Raw genomic sequence first — 17,462 nt, 5'->3', positions numbered from 1 at the left:
CTGCAAAGAGAAAAGCAAACTTGATTATTACAAGCATGCAAATAAACAAAACTCAACAAAAACAATTCATAAATTCACACAAGAAGTATAGAGTCAGGATTCATCATCACTAATAAGCAAATGCTGAAATCCTAAGTCAGTATTTTAAATATGAATATAGACTATACATTAAAGAATATAGAATAACCCTATTCTTACAACTTAATCATGAAAATTCTAGGGACTTTTTATAGTTCATGTAGCTGAAATCCCAACCAAATATCCTTCCCTCTCCCTGAAAGATGGCCATTTATTATTTGCTTATATACTTCAGGTGATTACTTCTTCATGAAGCAACTTATTTCACTGCTTTATAGCCCAAATTCTTTAAAAAAATAACAATTCTTCCTTCTGCTGAGCTGAAAATTCCCCTTCATATCTACCCTTTGGTAGTTCTAGTACTGCCCTCTGGAGCAAGGTAGAAAAAAGTGAAATCTTGCTTCACATATAATACATATAGTTACATAGTTATGTTTCTCCCTAAGTCCATTCTTCTCTGCACCAGCAGGAAAGAAGTCCTTGGTGTCCTCAACTGTTATTGAGACACAGTTTCCAGTTACTTTACCATACTGATTGCCCTCTTCTGGATACTTTTTTTGATGATTGTCAACATTCCTCTTAATAAGTGATGCCCTGAATTGGATACTACTCTATATAGGCCTGACTCATACATACCATCATTACTCCTAACCTCTCTTGATTTTCTATTAATGTAATCTATAATCAAATCAGCTTTTTAAAAAGAAAGACACTCCCCCCCCCAAGGTATTTATTGATGGAAATGAAAACATTTTTAGGAACCCCTTGGGGGAGTGGGGAGAAACATTTGGTGAGAATAAAGTAGAATTAGATTGTCAGAAATTAACTTTTTTTAAACAGCCACTTAATTATCCATTCATGTTCACTCATTGTCAATTAAAACTCCCGGGCTGTTTTGATAAAACTACTAGTAATCTAGACTTTTCAGTCTATACTTGTACAATTTATCGTGTTAGCCTAAATCAGAGTATCAAACATGTGGCTCACATGAGGTCCAAAACAGTTGAGTGGAGCCCAAATCATATTAAAATGTAATTGGGAAATAGTTAACAAAATAAATAAAAATATAATAAAGAAAAAAGGTAACAATAATATGGCATTTTTGTTACCACTAATAAAATTCAACCACTTCTGTCTTTATTTCAACTTCAATTAATAAGGAACTAGCTGAAGTACAAGGAATTTCTTCTATTACTTATATCATTCACCTACATAGTTACATGATATATATAAAGTCAAATTTCTAAACCAGCTTAACTCTCAAATCACTCAATACACTGAAATGCACTATATCTACACGGCAATTTTAAAAACTATAAACAATACCTACAAGAGTCATTTCAACATTTAGCTTAATCTTTGACTACAAGTCATCTCAGAAAATTTTCCTTAACCCAATATGTAAAAGGTCAGGTATTAATTTTAAATTCAAATTATATTGAATGTTATTTAGTAAGTGGTGACATAGCAGAAAGAACACTTGAAGTCAGAGGATATGGGTTTAATCCTGGCTCTGCCACTTACTACCTGGTATGACCTTCCACAAGTCATTTAAAATGAAGGAACTGTGCTAGATAACTTCTAAGATATCTTGCCAAGAAATCTGTGATCCTATGACTCTCAATATAAACAGGAATGGCCTAAATGGGAATAGTTAGCACTTACATCCACAGAAAGATCCAGAAGTTGAGCCATCCGCTTCATTGTTATCCTGGTATAATACTTGGCCATTATCCTAATATTCTGAGGCCAGGGTAGGAGAGGGGGAAAAGAAAATAAATTCTTAGGATTACACTGGATAAAAATGAATCAAGCCATATCTTTAGCATAACGGTTAAAAACCAGGTTAAGCATGGGGAAACTAGGTCTTATATTATTTTAAACCACTTAAACTCATTACTTTGGAAAATTCAACAGTAGTAATGTTACTTTAAGCTCTATTTTAAATGTACATTCAAATAAATTAAAATAGGTCTTAAGTCTAGCACAATGAAACCAATTAATAACATTTTAACAGTAGAAACCAAAATATCTAAGTGTTATTTACAATTCATTGCACTTAAATAACTTCAAATACAACTCCTTTTCAACTTCACATCTATCAAGCAAAAAGCATAAGTGCCTATCAGACATTATGCTAAAACATATACAGTAAAAACATCATCTTCCTATTCCTGAAAGATAAAAGTAATCAGATCTGTTATAAAAAACTTTGATAGTAGAAAAAAAGGGGTTTTTACGAATATCAGGAATCCGAAGATGAATAATGGTCCCTAAAATGTCAATTAAAAAAAACAGGTATTGATATCCAAAAATTGATCTGAAATGAACAAACCTTCCTCTTTGAAAAACCCCAAACCATAGTTGCCTGCATATTACTTGAGACAAGAATTTTGATATGATTTCTTCTATAACAGCAAAGATTATACATATGTGTTTGTGACTCATAACGCCTGTCATGGACCAGATAAAACTGGATTGGGCTAGTTTCTCCACTTGTAGTTAGTTTTTTTCTGTCAGTTTAGTACTACATTTCATGCAATACACAGGTGTTTAATTGCTCTTTTGTTCTGTTTTTAATTCTCTGATTTTTAAGAATGGGTGTGCAAAGTTGTGCCTCTTAAAGAGCATTTTTGAATGACTATTAGAAACATAGTAGTAAGTTGCTGGTGTGAGGAAGTCAAAGAATTTAAAAGAATCTATTCAAACCTACAATGAAACTAGAACAGTCACAACAAATCACTGAGGAAAGTGTGGCCAAAAACATAAAATAATGCCAGTAACCAATAAACTGCTGATCAAATTAGTCTAATTAATCCTCAGAAAACAAGTAAAAACTTTCAGGGGAACCAGGCAGCTGCAGGAGTTATTACTGATTCCTTTATAATGCAGTATAAACTTCCTGAAGCTGAAAGACTACCCAGAAGACTAATGAACCACCTAATCACTGCTATGAAGAAAAACTGCTTATTTTGGGCAAGACAATACAAAGACAGAACTAATTAAGATTGGGGGGAAAAACTGATCATTAATGAAACTTGCTTTTTCATTCATGGCTATAAATACTTAAAACCACTGTTAGAAGTAATAGATGTAAGCCTGTAAGATGACCTAGGCATCTCCATTAGATTATAAAACATCCAACTCAAAACAATAGTTTGGGCATTTCTGATAAGAAATGGCATTTATGACAAGAAGCTGTCACTATTTAGGGAATATTAAACTCAAAAATATGCTGAAAAGCAGAATTGTTCCATGATTACAGAAATTTCCAAAAGGAGACAGAATATTTCAACATCACCTTGCAGCATGCCACATCACAAAAGATTAAAATTCATTCTAGGAATGAACACAATTCATTGGTGTGAGAACTCACTTGACTTAAAGCCCAATGAAAACACATGGGCTATAACCAAGGCTATATATGGAAAACTGGACTATAAAGTGATAAAAATGTCGTTTCATGGAAGAATCAAAGATAGTGCTATAAAAAAAGATGAAATTCCATTTTTAAAGCTTTTTGAAGCTGTAAAAAATTTTATAGTTTACTGTTTAAATGAATGTTTTTGTTCCAGTTAACACGCACACACTGTTGTGCCTCTTTACCATTATTTTAAAATAATCTGACAATTAAAATTTCCTTTCCCATTTCACATCATCCAAGCTTTTTTTTTTTGAAGATCACATAATCACTTCCCCATTACTGTCTTTAAGGTCCAAGGGATAAGCTTCCAAAACATTTATTAAAGTGTACTATGTTCATGATACTATACTATTCTATCGACTGAAGATACAAAAATGTGAAAAAAATTACATACAGTTCCTGGTTCTTTTCCTGTAAGAGGCATAAAATATGTACCTAAGCCAGAATGATAAAGGCCTAAATAAAAATGATACAAAACATTTAAAATGGAAAATAAGAAACGGAGGAAAGACATATACAAAAACGAGCCTGAGGGAATAATCCAATTTGTAGTAGCACAAAGGACATCAAAGTTTTTGGCTAAAATATACTATGGTTCTAAGTGGCAGAGAAGAAAAAAGTCCATGGCCTGCACTTGAAATCTCTATCTACCTATATATATCACTATCTCTCCAAATATCCATTCTTAAGAAATATACCTCTATTTTAAATTATGTAGTTTTGAGGTTCTGGAAGAATACCCTCCAAAAGTTACTAAAACAGTTTTAGGTTTTGAAGAGTCAAAAACAGAAGAAATATAAAACAAATGAGATTAGTATAAGTATGACCTCAGGAACGACAGATCGTTTGAACAAACAATAAACTTCAATACATTAATATCACACAAGATGAGGCTCCAAAAATTACAACAGAAGTAAAGGTGTTGTCATCCACTAAAAGTTTATCAAACTCAAAAAACTAAAAATTTTAGCTAAAACTTAGTAACACAGAACAGAGGATGAGCTAATGACTCATTTTCTCTAAGATCACATCACAAAGATTACAATTAACTGGGTAAGAATTAGAAGTTAGCAAATTTATTATATAGGGTGAAAAAATTAACATGTACTTACATGTTCCACAACTCTGTTTTTCAAGTCTTTCCATCTTTTCTCACCTTCCTCAGTATATCCAAAAACATCTGTTGCTGGACTCTCAAGAGAACCTTCTCTTAATTCCTTTCCATAATCCTCAACTAGTGTGGTCCAACGCATCAATTCCATAGTAGTAAAAAGCTTTAAAAGATCCCTGTTGATAATTTGAAATGTTTATAATTTTAAAAGCACAAAAAATTACCTCTGGTAGACTAAGTGCAAGCCCTCTAGTTTAAAAATATAACAGACTAAGAAACAAGAGCATTCTATTCATTTGGTTTTTATTAATAAGAAAATATAAATTGTTATTTCTTTTCCCTGATCTATTAGTATTTTTTCAATGCTTCTATGAATAGTTTTTCCCTATACAATAATTGGCCATAATCCTTTTACTCATCAGGTTTCCTATATCAACTATTACTTTAAATGCAACAGATATTGAAGTCAAAATTTAAGTTTACAGAAAAAAAATCTTATTTTTATAGATCTCTAGAAATGCGTATTTCAGCATATCACAAACTCTTTAAAAATATTAACTGCAAAATTTTAAATAGTTAAATAAAAGCTCCTAAAGAGTTTTCTTGCTAGCTGTGTGACCCTGGGCAAGTCACTTAACCCTTAACCCACTCCCCCCATCATTAAAAAAAAAATAAAAACAAAAACAAAGCAAAATAGTGTGTTCCACTAAACAGGATGTGTTAAGGCACAGTATTTTGTCACAAAATGTACTTACTTATACTTGGGAATTTCTTCTAACTTTTTGTCACTGCTTATTCGGTGAACCAAATCTGACTGTTCATTGTCAAAGGGAGACAGAATAACATAAAGAACTACACTCTTCAGAGCCTAGAAAAAGTAACAGATTTAACCCGTAGGTTATATACAAGTTAAACTATACTAAATATGCATAATTTCACATTATACACAAAGTCAAAAGACCACATGACTAAACAGGAATTGAAATTGTGCAATGGTATTTAGAGACTATTGTAACTCTTTAGTCCTTCTGCCATTTTTCTCCCTTAAATTTAATACTTAGTTCCAAGAAGGGAATTATTTAGTTTGCTCTTTTTCAAAACGTAGCTGACTATAATAAATTTTGTGATATATCTATTAGATTTATCACAGGACAGACTGGTTTACTTTAGAAACTGTGAACTGTTTCTTTAAAAAAAGTAATTGTGTAAATAATACTGTAGCGGATATATCCAAGTTAAGAACATTTTTAAAAGGCAACTTTAAAGAAATTAATTATATATAAATGGATACTGCCAATTACAATTTGATTAAAGTTATTCTAGTAACTGAGTCACAACATATATATATTGAATAATATAATTTTTTTTCTTAAAAGTAGTCCATGATGTAAACTGGCCATTAGATATGTTAGTCTGAATCAGAAACTATCAAAGAAAAAACATGCAAATCAGTACCAGATAACTACAGAAAAAGCAATGAAAGGTTAAAATGTCTTTTAAATAAAGATTTTAACATTTTCCAACATGCAGCAATACAATTTCACATAATATTCTTACTTGCTGCCACTTTTCACTTTCAGCCTGGATACAAGGAGTATCATATATAGCTCTGTAGTGCTTACAGATGGACAAATAGGAACCTTCATGTTGATCCAGTTGAATCATTAAATTATAGTATTTCAACTTTAATTTCTGAAAAAAAAAAAAAAAAGAAAGAAAGAAACCCATAATGAGTAAGATTTCATGGGCTGTTCTGCTGAAGATATTTTAAAGTTAAGAATGTAAATAAGGGTAGAGGAAAATAACTTACTTCTGTATTTTCTTCTTGAAAGAATTTGGTGTTAATTTTTTTGCTGATAATCTGAGTACGAATGTAATCCTTTACAGCAAGGCAAAGTCTCATCTGCTCCAAGATAAATTCTACTCTCTCCTTCTTTTCCATGGACCCATAGGTTTCCACCTGGGAGAGAAAGTAATTTGCTGATAAATACCTAACTGCTTGGTAATGTTTTTAAACGATAACTACTTAGTGATATTTCTGAAAGATATAATTAAATGAAGGAGTAAATATAAAAATAATTGTCCTCAACAAATAATATTTAGGAAAAGTTCCTCAAATATAAAAATTGTGTTGGGTACTGTATAAAATTAAATTATTCATTGTTAGCAATAGGTACTTATACTCTAAAACATGAAAACAAAGATATCATTTACATAATTTGTACACTGGTTCTTGTGACCTGTATATCTACAGAAAAGGTTGTTCAGACAAATGAATTGATATAGTTCACAAGGTATCTAGCATTTTAAAAGCCTTATTCAAGAAACATCATTTACATTAATGAAATTGTCAGAATTATCTAAATCATCCAAGATTAAACAAACTCGTAATATAGAAATCTGATTTACGTGATTACTAAAACTTCCCTGTGTGTCTGTTCTTTTGTTTAACAATTATTTAAATACTAAATGTATGAATGTATGGAGATACCAAGATAAATGAGACACAGTCCATCAAGGACCTTTAAAAGAACTGTGTTGATGAATGTATAATTTTCAGAACCACACAATAACCAAGTGGATAGGAAAAGTTCCTGGAGCTGAATTAAGATTCCTTTCCATTTTGAGGCCTCATGCCACATACTGAATTTAATCAATTTCAGATGACAGTTAAAATACCAAGCTAATAATCATTAAAATTTAAGTTGAAATTTAAAACACAGATTCCAAAGGAGGAAACTGCACATTATTTCTGTCATTTATATCATCTATTCCACTTACATAGATATAAATGTTCAAATAATTGCAGAGCTAAGTTTAATTTGTTACATTTGAAGTCTCTCTTCAAAACTTGCTGGGCAGCTAGAATTTGGTTGAAGTGTAACTGCACACTTTACTGATACTTGATTAAATCTCACACCTTGTTGCAAATCAATCTTATTCTTGGTAGCTGAGAAAAGAGACTAACACTTTAATATAGGTTACCTCTATTAAGAAAATACTGATTTCTGCAGATGAAGATCTGTGCACTCTAAGACAAAACTCATTACCTGCAGCTCTTGCAAAATGGATGCTGCCTCTTTGACTTCACCACTTTGCTCTTTGATTGTTGCTAGTGTTTTAGTCAATCGAGCACGTTCAATTTCCACATAAATCTAGAAATACAAGAAATATTTGCTGAAAAAAAAATTCTTCCCACAGAAATGAGCTAAAACTTCAAAATGCCTAAATTAGCCTATTATCCAAAATGAGTATAATAAAATTCAACTTGATGATAAAATCATCTTACTTTTTAGGTATATCCCTTCTCATAAAGCAGCTACTAACAATGCTTAAAAGAGAATGCACCTTGATGAATACTTTCAAAAGTCTTACACTTTTATAATTAAAGCCATATAATCCTTTTGGGTCTCCCAAAACATCAGCAATAAAAGTTCATTAAATACAATCATTTTGGATGTGTTTTCAAATACGTCTCACTTCTTGCTTTAATACCAGCTTGAATGGATCTTGGAATCTTAACAATGTTGACATTCCCTTCATTGGAAGAGACTGATGCATGTCTTCTTATTTCGTGATTTTTGCCTATGTTCTCCTATAGAAACTCTCTGATGTGGAGACTTTCTTGTACCTGGTATAGTACTTGGAATGCTCATCTGTTATTTTTTGCTATCATGAAATTATAAGCACACTATCTCTTCTAATCCTGTTTTTCCTCGACGATATTCCTTATGCCACTCCTTGAACATCAGCCACCACTAGAAATGTATTTTATCCTACTGGAGCCCAGTGTATCCCCTCTCTGGTGCCCGCTGGAACACTACCATTTTTAACTCTTTAGAGATTATAGTATTCCAAGGTTTACAACTTTCATTGAAAAATGTGTCATAAAGATGAGCTTTAATTTGAAATTTTGAAAAAAGAAATTACGGAGCTGCTACAGCTCTTTTTCAAGGCAATCAGGACTAAATGACTTGCCCAGGGTCACACAGCTACTAAGTGTCTGAGGCCACATTTGAATTCAGGTTCTCCTGACTCCAGAGCAGGTGCTCTATACACTGCACCACCTAACCTAACTCCCTCTCAGCTGTTATACCTTCTAATCAGTGGTTTCACTAATAGGCTTAGATCCCAAATAGGCCAAAGCCAAAAGAAACAACCAAAAATTCACATATAGCAAAATATGCCAAAGTGGCATATTTGTTGTGGAAAACAAGTGACAACACAATGGGTGGTCACAGAGCGGTATATGGTGAAACAAAGTATGGAATATAAACTAGAAAAACAAGTATGAAGAACCCAAAGAAAACATGGAAAGACATATAAAGACATAAATGGAGGCTGAATGAAATAGGAAGGACTAACAATATAAAGAATGACTATGATAAGGTAAATGCAAATACTAATAGGAAGCTGAACTCACTGCAATTACTGAAGTTGGTCCTGGGAAACAGATGAACAAACATACTTCTCTATCTGCTCAGTAGAGAGGAAAGGGAATATGGGTATAGAATGTTACTTATGCTATGAGATGATACTTTGTTTGTTGGTTTTGTTTAACTGATTTTATTTCAGGGAAAAGTTTGATGGGGAAGGATAGCTTAAAAATAAAACACATGAGAAATAAAAACAAAAAAATGGGTTTTTGTGCTGGGGAGCATTATGAGATCATGAAACTGTACCACACAATTTTTAAAATGCAATCCAAATTGCTCTCTTCACCTAGCTAGTGGATAGAGCAGATTCAAGTTCAAATCCAGTCTTAGACATGTATTAGCTGTGTGACCCTGGGCAAGTCACTTAACACTTAACCTGTCTTAGTATCCTCAACTGTAAAATGGGGATAATAACAGCACCTACCTCTCAGATTGGTTGTGAGGATCAAATGAGATATTTCTGTAAGGCACTCAGCATAATGACTGGCACACAGCAGAAGCTTAATAAAAGCTTGTTTCTGCTCTCCTTCCCCTTTCCTCTTCCTACTCTTGAATGCTGGTTAGAACTCACTGTCTGATTCTCAATGTACCTATCCCAGATGTATGTTCTTAAGTACTAATTCAATGGTCCAAATCACCATAGTTTAGACAGTATTAATTTTTAAATTTTTTTAATTTTTCCTGTGCAGATGTGTTAGGCCAAAAGCCTAACCCAGGCCGGGGAACCTGTGACCTCAAGGTCACATGTGATCATCTAGGTCCTTGGCTGCGACTTATGACTGAGCCCAAGTTATGAAAAACAAAAAACAAAGGAGTTTGTTCTGTTAAGTTTGGATTCAGTAAATCTGAGAACCTAGAGGGCCACATGTGACCTGAAGGCCACAGGTTCCCCCCACCCCTGGCCTAAACTTCTCACCTTTTCAAATATTAACTGGATCAAAATTATTAAGAGCATAGAAAAACAAATATTTCTTTGATACTCCAAAGGTCTGAAATCTCACCAGTGAGGGATATTGGTACTCTTTCAACACATATCTTGGTTGGACTAGATCAAGGCTTCTTAAACTGTGGGTCTCAATCCCATGTGGGGTCACATAACTAAATGTGAGGGGGTCACAAAAAATTTGGCAACAGTAAAAGGTTTCTGAGTGCACAACAACCAAAAATTAATTCAAAACCAAAAGCATAATGAATCTGAGGCATTTCTGGCAGCATTTGCCCATGTTGCACTGTGCAATTTCACCACAGCCTTGGCTCTGAACATACAATACATGCACACTGCACCAAGCATGCCATCACACAACACCAACAAATGAAATCAGAAACACCTTGGCTCAGGTTCGAAACTACTGTATGTTACGGATTATAGTATTTTTACTATACGTACAAAATCATTAAATGAATTTTGGCTTGGGATTAGGATAGAATTTCCAACAATTTCTGAAAAGGCCCTAAACATTATTTCTGCCTTTTTGTATTACGTATTTATGTGAAGTGAAGTTCTCAGCAATGATTATAAAATCAAAATATCGATCAACTCTGAAAAACACTGAAGATGCTCTATGTCCTGCCGTATCAAATATTCTACAAAGATTTAATTCTCTATGTAAAAATAAACAAATACATCCATCTCATTAGTATGTAAATTTGCTTTCCTCTTTAATAAGTGGTAAAATTATATGTGTATCAAAGAATTGTTTTAAAATAAACTTCTCTATGATTTATTATTAGTAAATGTTTGATTTATATACCTATTTTATATACCAGGGGTCACATAAAAATTTCTAGGGTTAAAAGGGGTTGTGAATGGAAAAAGTTTAAGAAAAGCCCTGGACTAGATGGCCTATTAAGTTATTTTCAGTTCTAACTCTATGATGTTTCCTCTATTCTTTATAATAATATAATACCTGACATTTATGCAATGCTTTAAGGTCTACAAAGTGTCTTAAACACATTACTGAATTTGTTCTTTAAGAAATTTGTCATTTTGTAGTAAACTCGGTGAGGAACAGGTCAGACCTCAAATAATAGTCTGCCATTGGGCCTGTACTTTCTTATGAGATGACATCTGTAAAGTGCTTAGCAGAATGAACAGCTCATGATAGGCATTTAATGCTTGTTCCTGCATCCTCCTTCCCCATTTCTTGAGGCCTTTCCAATTTGGAACACCTGCCCAAGCTTGTGGTCCACTGGCATAACCTTCAAGAATCTAGGCTCACTTTTGTACCAGGTATTTATAAAAGAAATGGTTCAATGAGAATCAACATAAGCCATCTTATGGTACAAACGATACAAAACTGGGAGGGATGGAGCTACTAACTAACTGTGTAACTGAGTAACTTGAGTAAGGGGAATAGGCTTAATGAACTCTAAGGTTTCTCTAAGAAAACACCAAATGGGATCATGAAGAGTCGGACATGACTGAAATGACTGAACAGTAAAAACAAATTTAGACTGCAAGTACATTTTAAGGTATGTTGAAAAAAATTAAACCTTTAGTTATGTTTATTTACAATGTATACTTTAGACCCATTAGTAGTTTTTTAATAGATGGTATAAAGCTGTTTTTAAGCTATAATATTAGATTAAATTAAAATCAGATTTGAGCTTTGTTAAAGTATTCTAAACACTGGAGTTACAAATGTGTTTTACAGAATTAGAGTTTGAAAGGACCTGGTTAGCCAAATAATCCAACCCACATCAGAGAAAATATCTCCACCACAAAATATCAACAAATAGGGCAAACTAAGTATGCCAACAAGTGGTCTTTCAATCTTTACTTAAAGATATTTAATGGTGCTTTCATCCTAGGACTTTAGAAGGTATCTAATGCCACTTGAGGATAATTCCAATTGTCAGAAACCTTTTCTGACATCAGGGTTAAATTTTCCACTTTCAGTTTCCACCCATTATGCCTGGTTTTGCTCTTTAGAATTATGCAAAACAAATCTAACTCTTCTTCCACTTGGCAGCTCTTCAAGTACTTGATAGTAGCTTTTGTATCCCCTTGAACCTTCTCCAGATGAAACATTGCCACTATCTTTAACTGATCCTCATATGACATGGACTTAAGGTTATTCCCCATCCTGAAGGCCTTCTTTTAGACGCTCACCAGTTTATCAATGACTTTTCCAAATTACAGTACTTCAGATAAAGTCTGACCAAGTCAGAAAACAAAGACACTATCACTCCCTTCCTTCTAAAAACTAATCTTCTGTTAAAGTAACCCAAGGTTGCATCAGGGCTTTTTTAGTTGTTTTGACCACCATGACATATTGTTGACTCATGGAGTTAGCAGTCCCCTACAAACCTCAAGTCATTTTCAAGCAAATTGCTGACTAACAATACTTTCTCTGTCTTATATTTATGAAGTGAATTTATTAGGCATAAGTGTATAAACATCAGATTTATTCCTGTAGTGCTGTAGACTGTCAAGATCTTTCAGGATACTGACTTTCATCAAGCGCATCAACTATCCCTCCTAGTTTTGTATCAGTTGTACTATAACATGGCTTGTGTTGATTCTCACCGAAACATTTCTTTTTGTAAATACCTACTCTTTGGGACCCTGTTTGGGGTTTTCTTGACAAAGATGCTGAAGTGGTCTGCTATTTCCTTCTCTAGCTCATTTGACAGATGAGGAAACTGAGGCAAACAAGGTTAAGTGACTTGCCAGCTTCACACAGTTACTAAGTGCCTGAGATTGGATTTGATCTCAGGAAGACTTGTCTTCCTAACTCCAAGCTTGGCACTCCTGTGCCACCAAGCTGTTCCAACAATTTAAACAGCCTAGGAGATTAACTTTTAATGACAGCTTAAAACACAGGTTCTTAACCTAGGGTCTGTGAATTCTGCTTTAATTAAATATTTTGATTATTATATTTCTGTAATTCAATATAATTGACACCATTGTGAGAAGACATCCATAGGCTTCTCCAAATTGCGAAAGGGGGTCCAAGACACAAAAAAAGTCTCAGACTCCCTAGCTGGCATAGGAATATTTAAAATTCAAAGATATAATTCAAAATAAAATGTTTTACTTAATAACAGAAATAATTCTCACAAGATCAAGCTAGGAAGGAATTGTCTAACAACATTCACCATTTCACATTTATTCCTTTTGGAGAGGTACAAAAGTCAAGAAAAAAAGAATACCAACAGGAAAAAAGATGGTTAAATTTTTATCCTCAACTAGTCAGGTAATCAGCAGGGATGACTAATTAATCTTCATTTTAATATTCCCACCTATAAAGATGAGATCACCCTTAGAAGCCCCTCAACCGTAGATAAGACATTAGAAATCATTATATATTTCCCATATATCAGTTTATACCACTAGTTTACCTTTCCTTCTGTCACCATTCGAAGAGTGTCAATTAATCGAAGTTTGATGGGAAGATCTGTGATTTCCTCAACATAAATGCAACACTGTTGAACCATTTTTGCAACTGCCTATATAAAATGACAAAAAAAAGTTAGTGTAACTAAAATTAAATTAAAATAAAGATGTTTATTCTACTGATTAAACAGTAAAAAATCAGAATCTTAAACATTTCAAAAGTGTTCCAGACCAGAAATACACACGTACAGCAAAGAAGAAACTCTCACATACCCAGCAAAAAACAAAAACCAAAACAAAAAAACACAGCTGAGAAGAACCAGATATCTAAAGATTATAGCTAATGCTCTGAATGATTAGTTTGCTGTGAGGAAAGAAGCACTCTTGATTGTTTACATTTATAAAATATATCACGGTTACACAACACACATGAACTATGGATGAGGGGAGTCGATGATGACAGAAAAGACTTCTATAGTCTCAGGAGGGAGGGGAGGGGAGCCTAAGAGTCAACTGCATATGACTTAAGAGCCATTCAATGCATTATCATAATGACTAATGACAGTAATCAAGATTTTAGATCTAGAGGAGGACTTATAGATTAAGTCCAACATGAAATGAAATCGAGACCAACATAAGTCAAATATGACTTGATTTAAGTGACAGAGCTGGAATTCAATCCCAGGTATTTTGAATCTAAATCCAGGGCCCTTTCCATTATGACATTAAGTTATCAAGAAAAGATTAAATCATATTCAGTTCAAGATTAGGTTCTATTTAGGATAGCAGAAACACACGAGTACACTTTAGAATGGCTAATCAAAAAGTTCTGAAATACCAGTACTTAATTAGTCAATTTCTAGCCACCCAAAAAAGACCCAAGGACTCCTCCATATTCTAAGATTTTACTGTAGTTTTCATATTCTCTTTCAATAAATGCAAAGTATTCTAGGACATATTCCATATTCCCTTGACACCATAAGTTATAAATGATTTCTGGGGAAATATAATTTAACTAAAATTTATGCAAGAATAAGAAATCATACTGGCATGAAAAAACTCACGAAAATGAATATCCTAAAGAGAAGAAAAACTTGCTGCTTCTGTGAAAGACATTGCAGGTAAGTAATTAGGAAGGTGATAGTCTGAGTGAGTTTCATGTTCCTGGGCACAGAGTAATAACTAATTAAAAGTCATTACTTTTTAGAAATATAAAAAATGGTTGCTAATAAACCTTTAATAGTAAGCTTTGCTGAAGGAAAAAATATAATTTTCATTGACACATAAATACAAAAGAAGTTGTATAGACCCCTCATCATCTTCTTCTATAGCTGGGATGGTATAAAGCGACAGTTCAGTTTAATGGAAAGAATATTAGATTAGGACACAGGAGACCTTAGTTTCTGCTATGCCACCAACTAGCTACTGGATTAACTCAAATGCTTCTTCCTTGACGAGGTATTCTCTGATCATCACTGCATGAAGTAGTTTCTACTGTAGTCTGTGACATCATCACATACTGCTTTGCACTAAAAAGAATTATGAGTTCAGAGATCTAAATTTGAGCATCAGGCCTAACGCTAGCTATGTGATCTTATGCATGTCATTTCATTTTTCTGGGCTCATCGTCTTCTTTCAAAAATGCAGGGTGTGGATTAGATAATTTTTTTTTTCTTTTCTAAGTCTAAACTGTGAAATCGCACTTATTGGTGTAAGGGCTTTACCTCTACTACAACATACTGACAGCTTCCTTCTAAAAGTTTATATTGTCTCCTAATGCCTAGTCCAAGGTTTTGCATGTAATAATTTCTCTATCTGAAAAACAGAGGAATTGTATCACATAATCATTAAGGTCTCTCTTAGTTTTAGATTTCCAAGAGATTAAGGGTCTCTAGTCTTTTGGTGATACAACTGCCTAGGTTCTTCAAGTTCATAAACTGTTTTACCAATAAAAACCCTAGATGTTGACTTTTTTTGCTTTCATGTGCTTCTCCACCATCTCTGTGAGCCAGGGTTCTGTATGATGGAACCAGGTCTACTGGCTAAAGGGAATTAAGAAAAAGATTCAATTCATGTTGATAAATTTAATACAAAATATGTAATTAATCTGGATACCCTGATAGTACTGAGGAATTCTAACACAAATAGAAAGTTTAAACTAATTTCATATTCATTATGGAATTATTATTATTAGGAATTATTAACACTGAATTTTATTTTTACCAGAACTTGAATATCATTGGTAAAAAGGAATTCCCAGCGATGAAACTCTCTCCATCAATGCAGAACAGTACCTCCTCGGTAACTTAACAGTGTTATAGAATTGCTAGGGGCCCTGAGAAGTGAAGTGTCACTCAAGGTCACAATAGTGAATTTTAAATAGCTATTCTAAAAATCCTTTCAACCCTATACACAGCAACAGTAATATTGTAAAGATAATCAACCGTGAAAGACTTAGCTCTTCAGAGAAAAACAATGATCCAAGAGAATTCCAAAGGACCCATGATAAAAAATTCTGTCTCCAGATAGAGAACTGATAAACTCAGGAGGGCTGATTGAAGCATATTTTTTTTTCTTTATTTTTTCTTGTTTCTTTGTGTGTATTTTCTTTTGCAATACGGAAATATGTTTTGCACAACTTCGTATGTATAACTGAAATCATATTGCTTGCCTTCTCAAGAGGTGAGAGGGAGGCAAATAATTTACATCTAAAATTTAAAAATTAATGTTAAAAGATTTTTTACATGTATCTGGGAGATATTTAAAAAAGAAATAAAAAATTTAATTAAAAAAAATTCACTCAGAAAGTAAGGTCAGATTCTTTCTGAAAACAAATTTCACTTTCACTAACGGCTAGAGCAAGAGATTTATATGAATTCTGAATTTCTATTTTCAATCCTAATACGATATAATAATATTTTAACTGCCTGAAAACATTTAGAGGCAATTTTGGAAAGGATAGGTTGCTAATAAAATGTACCAAAAAAGCACAGGTGAGAAACATAAAAATGGATATATTCTAAAGAAGCTTGCTCAAAATTTAGATTTATATAATATTTAAATAACACTTTACAGCTTACACATAGCTTTCCCTATGATTGATAGATGGGAAGTACAAATTCTATTCATCCCATTTTATATTAGAGGAAAATGAGGCTCAGACAAATATAAAACGAGTTGTCCATTATCTTTGAAGAGGCAGACTAGGGCTTAAACCTCTAAGTCTTTTGATTTCCAGTTCAATTTTCTCTAGATCGCACCATGCTGCCTCTCTTAGAAATTAGGTGGCTGACGTACAAGGATGCAACAAGACAGTCCTACACATATCTTAAACTCAACATGTTCAAAAAACAGAATTCATTATCTTTTCCCCTTAGCACTCCATTCTTTCTAATTTTCCTATTTCTGCCAAGAGTAACACTACCCCAGTTAGCCAGGCTCACAATCTAGGTGTCAGTCTTTAGTCTTTACCCCCAACCCCTCCACTAATATTCAAATGGTTGAAAGTCCCTGTTGATTGTACCTTCATAACATCTCTCATACAATGCCCCCACTGCCACCACCCTAGTTCATCTCATCAACCTCATAGGTGGACTATTGCAAAATAGTCTTCAAGTTGGTCTCCCTGCCTCAAATCTCTTACCATTCCAGCTCATTTTCCATTCAACTGTCAAACTGATCTTCTTAAAGCACAGGTCTACCTATGTCAACTCCATATTCAATAAACTCCAGTGACTCCCTATCATTTCCAGAATTAAACAGAACATCTTTTTCCGTTGTTCAAAGACCTTCATAATCTAACCTCCCTTCCCATCTGGGGCATTTTTCTAGCCTTCTTACACCTTTTTCATCCCCATCCAGAGAGTGCTATATATAGTGATACTGGCCTCATTGCCATTTTCCTTGAACAAGAAAATCCATTTCCCAATTCTGCCCATTTTCACTAGTTGTGTGCCCCATGTCTCCTTATCTCTTTCTCCTGGTTGCCTTCAAGTCAACTAAAACCCCCAACTTTGCCCACTCCCTCTTAATGCTAGTGCCTTCTCTATGAGATTACCTCCAATTTGTCCTGTG

The 17,462-nt window shown here is 33.6% G+C and overlaps 1 protein-coding gene across 1 annotated transcript in view; it reads right to left on the bottom strand.

The window, feature by feature from the left end:
• PSMD12 (proteasome 26S subunit, non-ATPase 12) overlaps positions 1-17,462 on the bottom strand; it is a 30,566-nt gene that overhangs the window by 902 nt on the left and 12,202 nt on the right. The window contains exons 4-10 of the mRNA XM_072645463.1: positions 13,394-13,501; positions 7,664-7,768; positions 6,424-6,573; positions 6,171-6,305; positions 5,369-5,481; positions 4,615-4,789; positions 1,744-1,821 (exon numbers count right to left, since the gene is read on the bottom strand). Coding sequence (XP_072501564.1) covers positions 1,744-1,821; positions 4,615-4,789; positions 5,369-5,481; positions 6,171-6,305; positions 6,424-6,573; positions 7,664-7,768; positions 13,394-13,501 — 864 coding nt within the window. The remainder of the gene's footprint in view (positions 1-1,743; positions 1,822-4,614; positions 4,790-5,368; positions 5,482-6,170; positions 6,306-6,423; positions 6,574-7,663; positions 7,769-13,393; positions 13,502-17,462) is intronic.

The sequence above is a fragment of the Notamacropus eugenii genome, chromosome 2 (genome assembly GCF_028372415.1).
Source record: "Notamacropus eugenii isolate mMacEug1 chromosome 2, mMacEug1.pri_v2, whole genome shotgun sequence".
Taxonomy (NCBI): domain Eukaryota; kingdom Metazoa; phylum Chordata; class Mammalia; order Diprotodontia; family Macropodidae; genus Notamacropus; species Notamacropus eugenii.
Note: the sequence above shows the minus strand (reverse complement) of the source record. Positions and strands in the feature narration are given on the sequence as shown.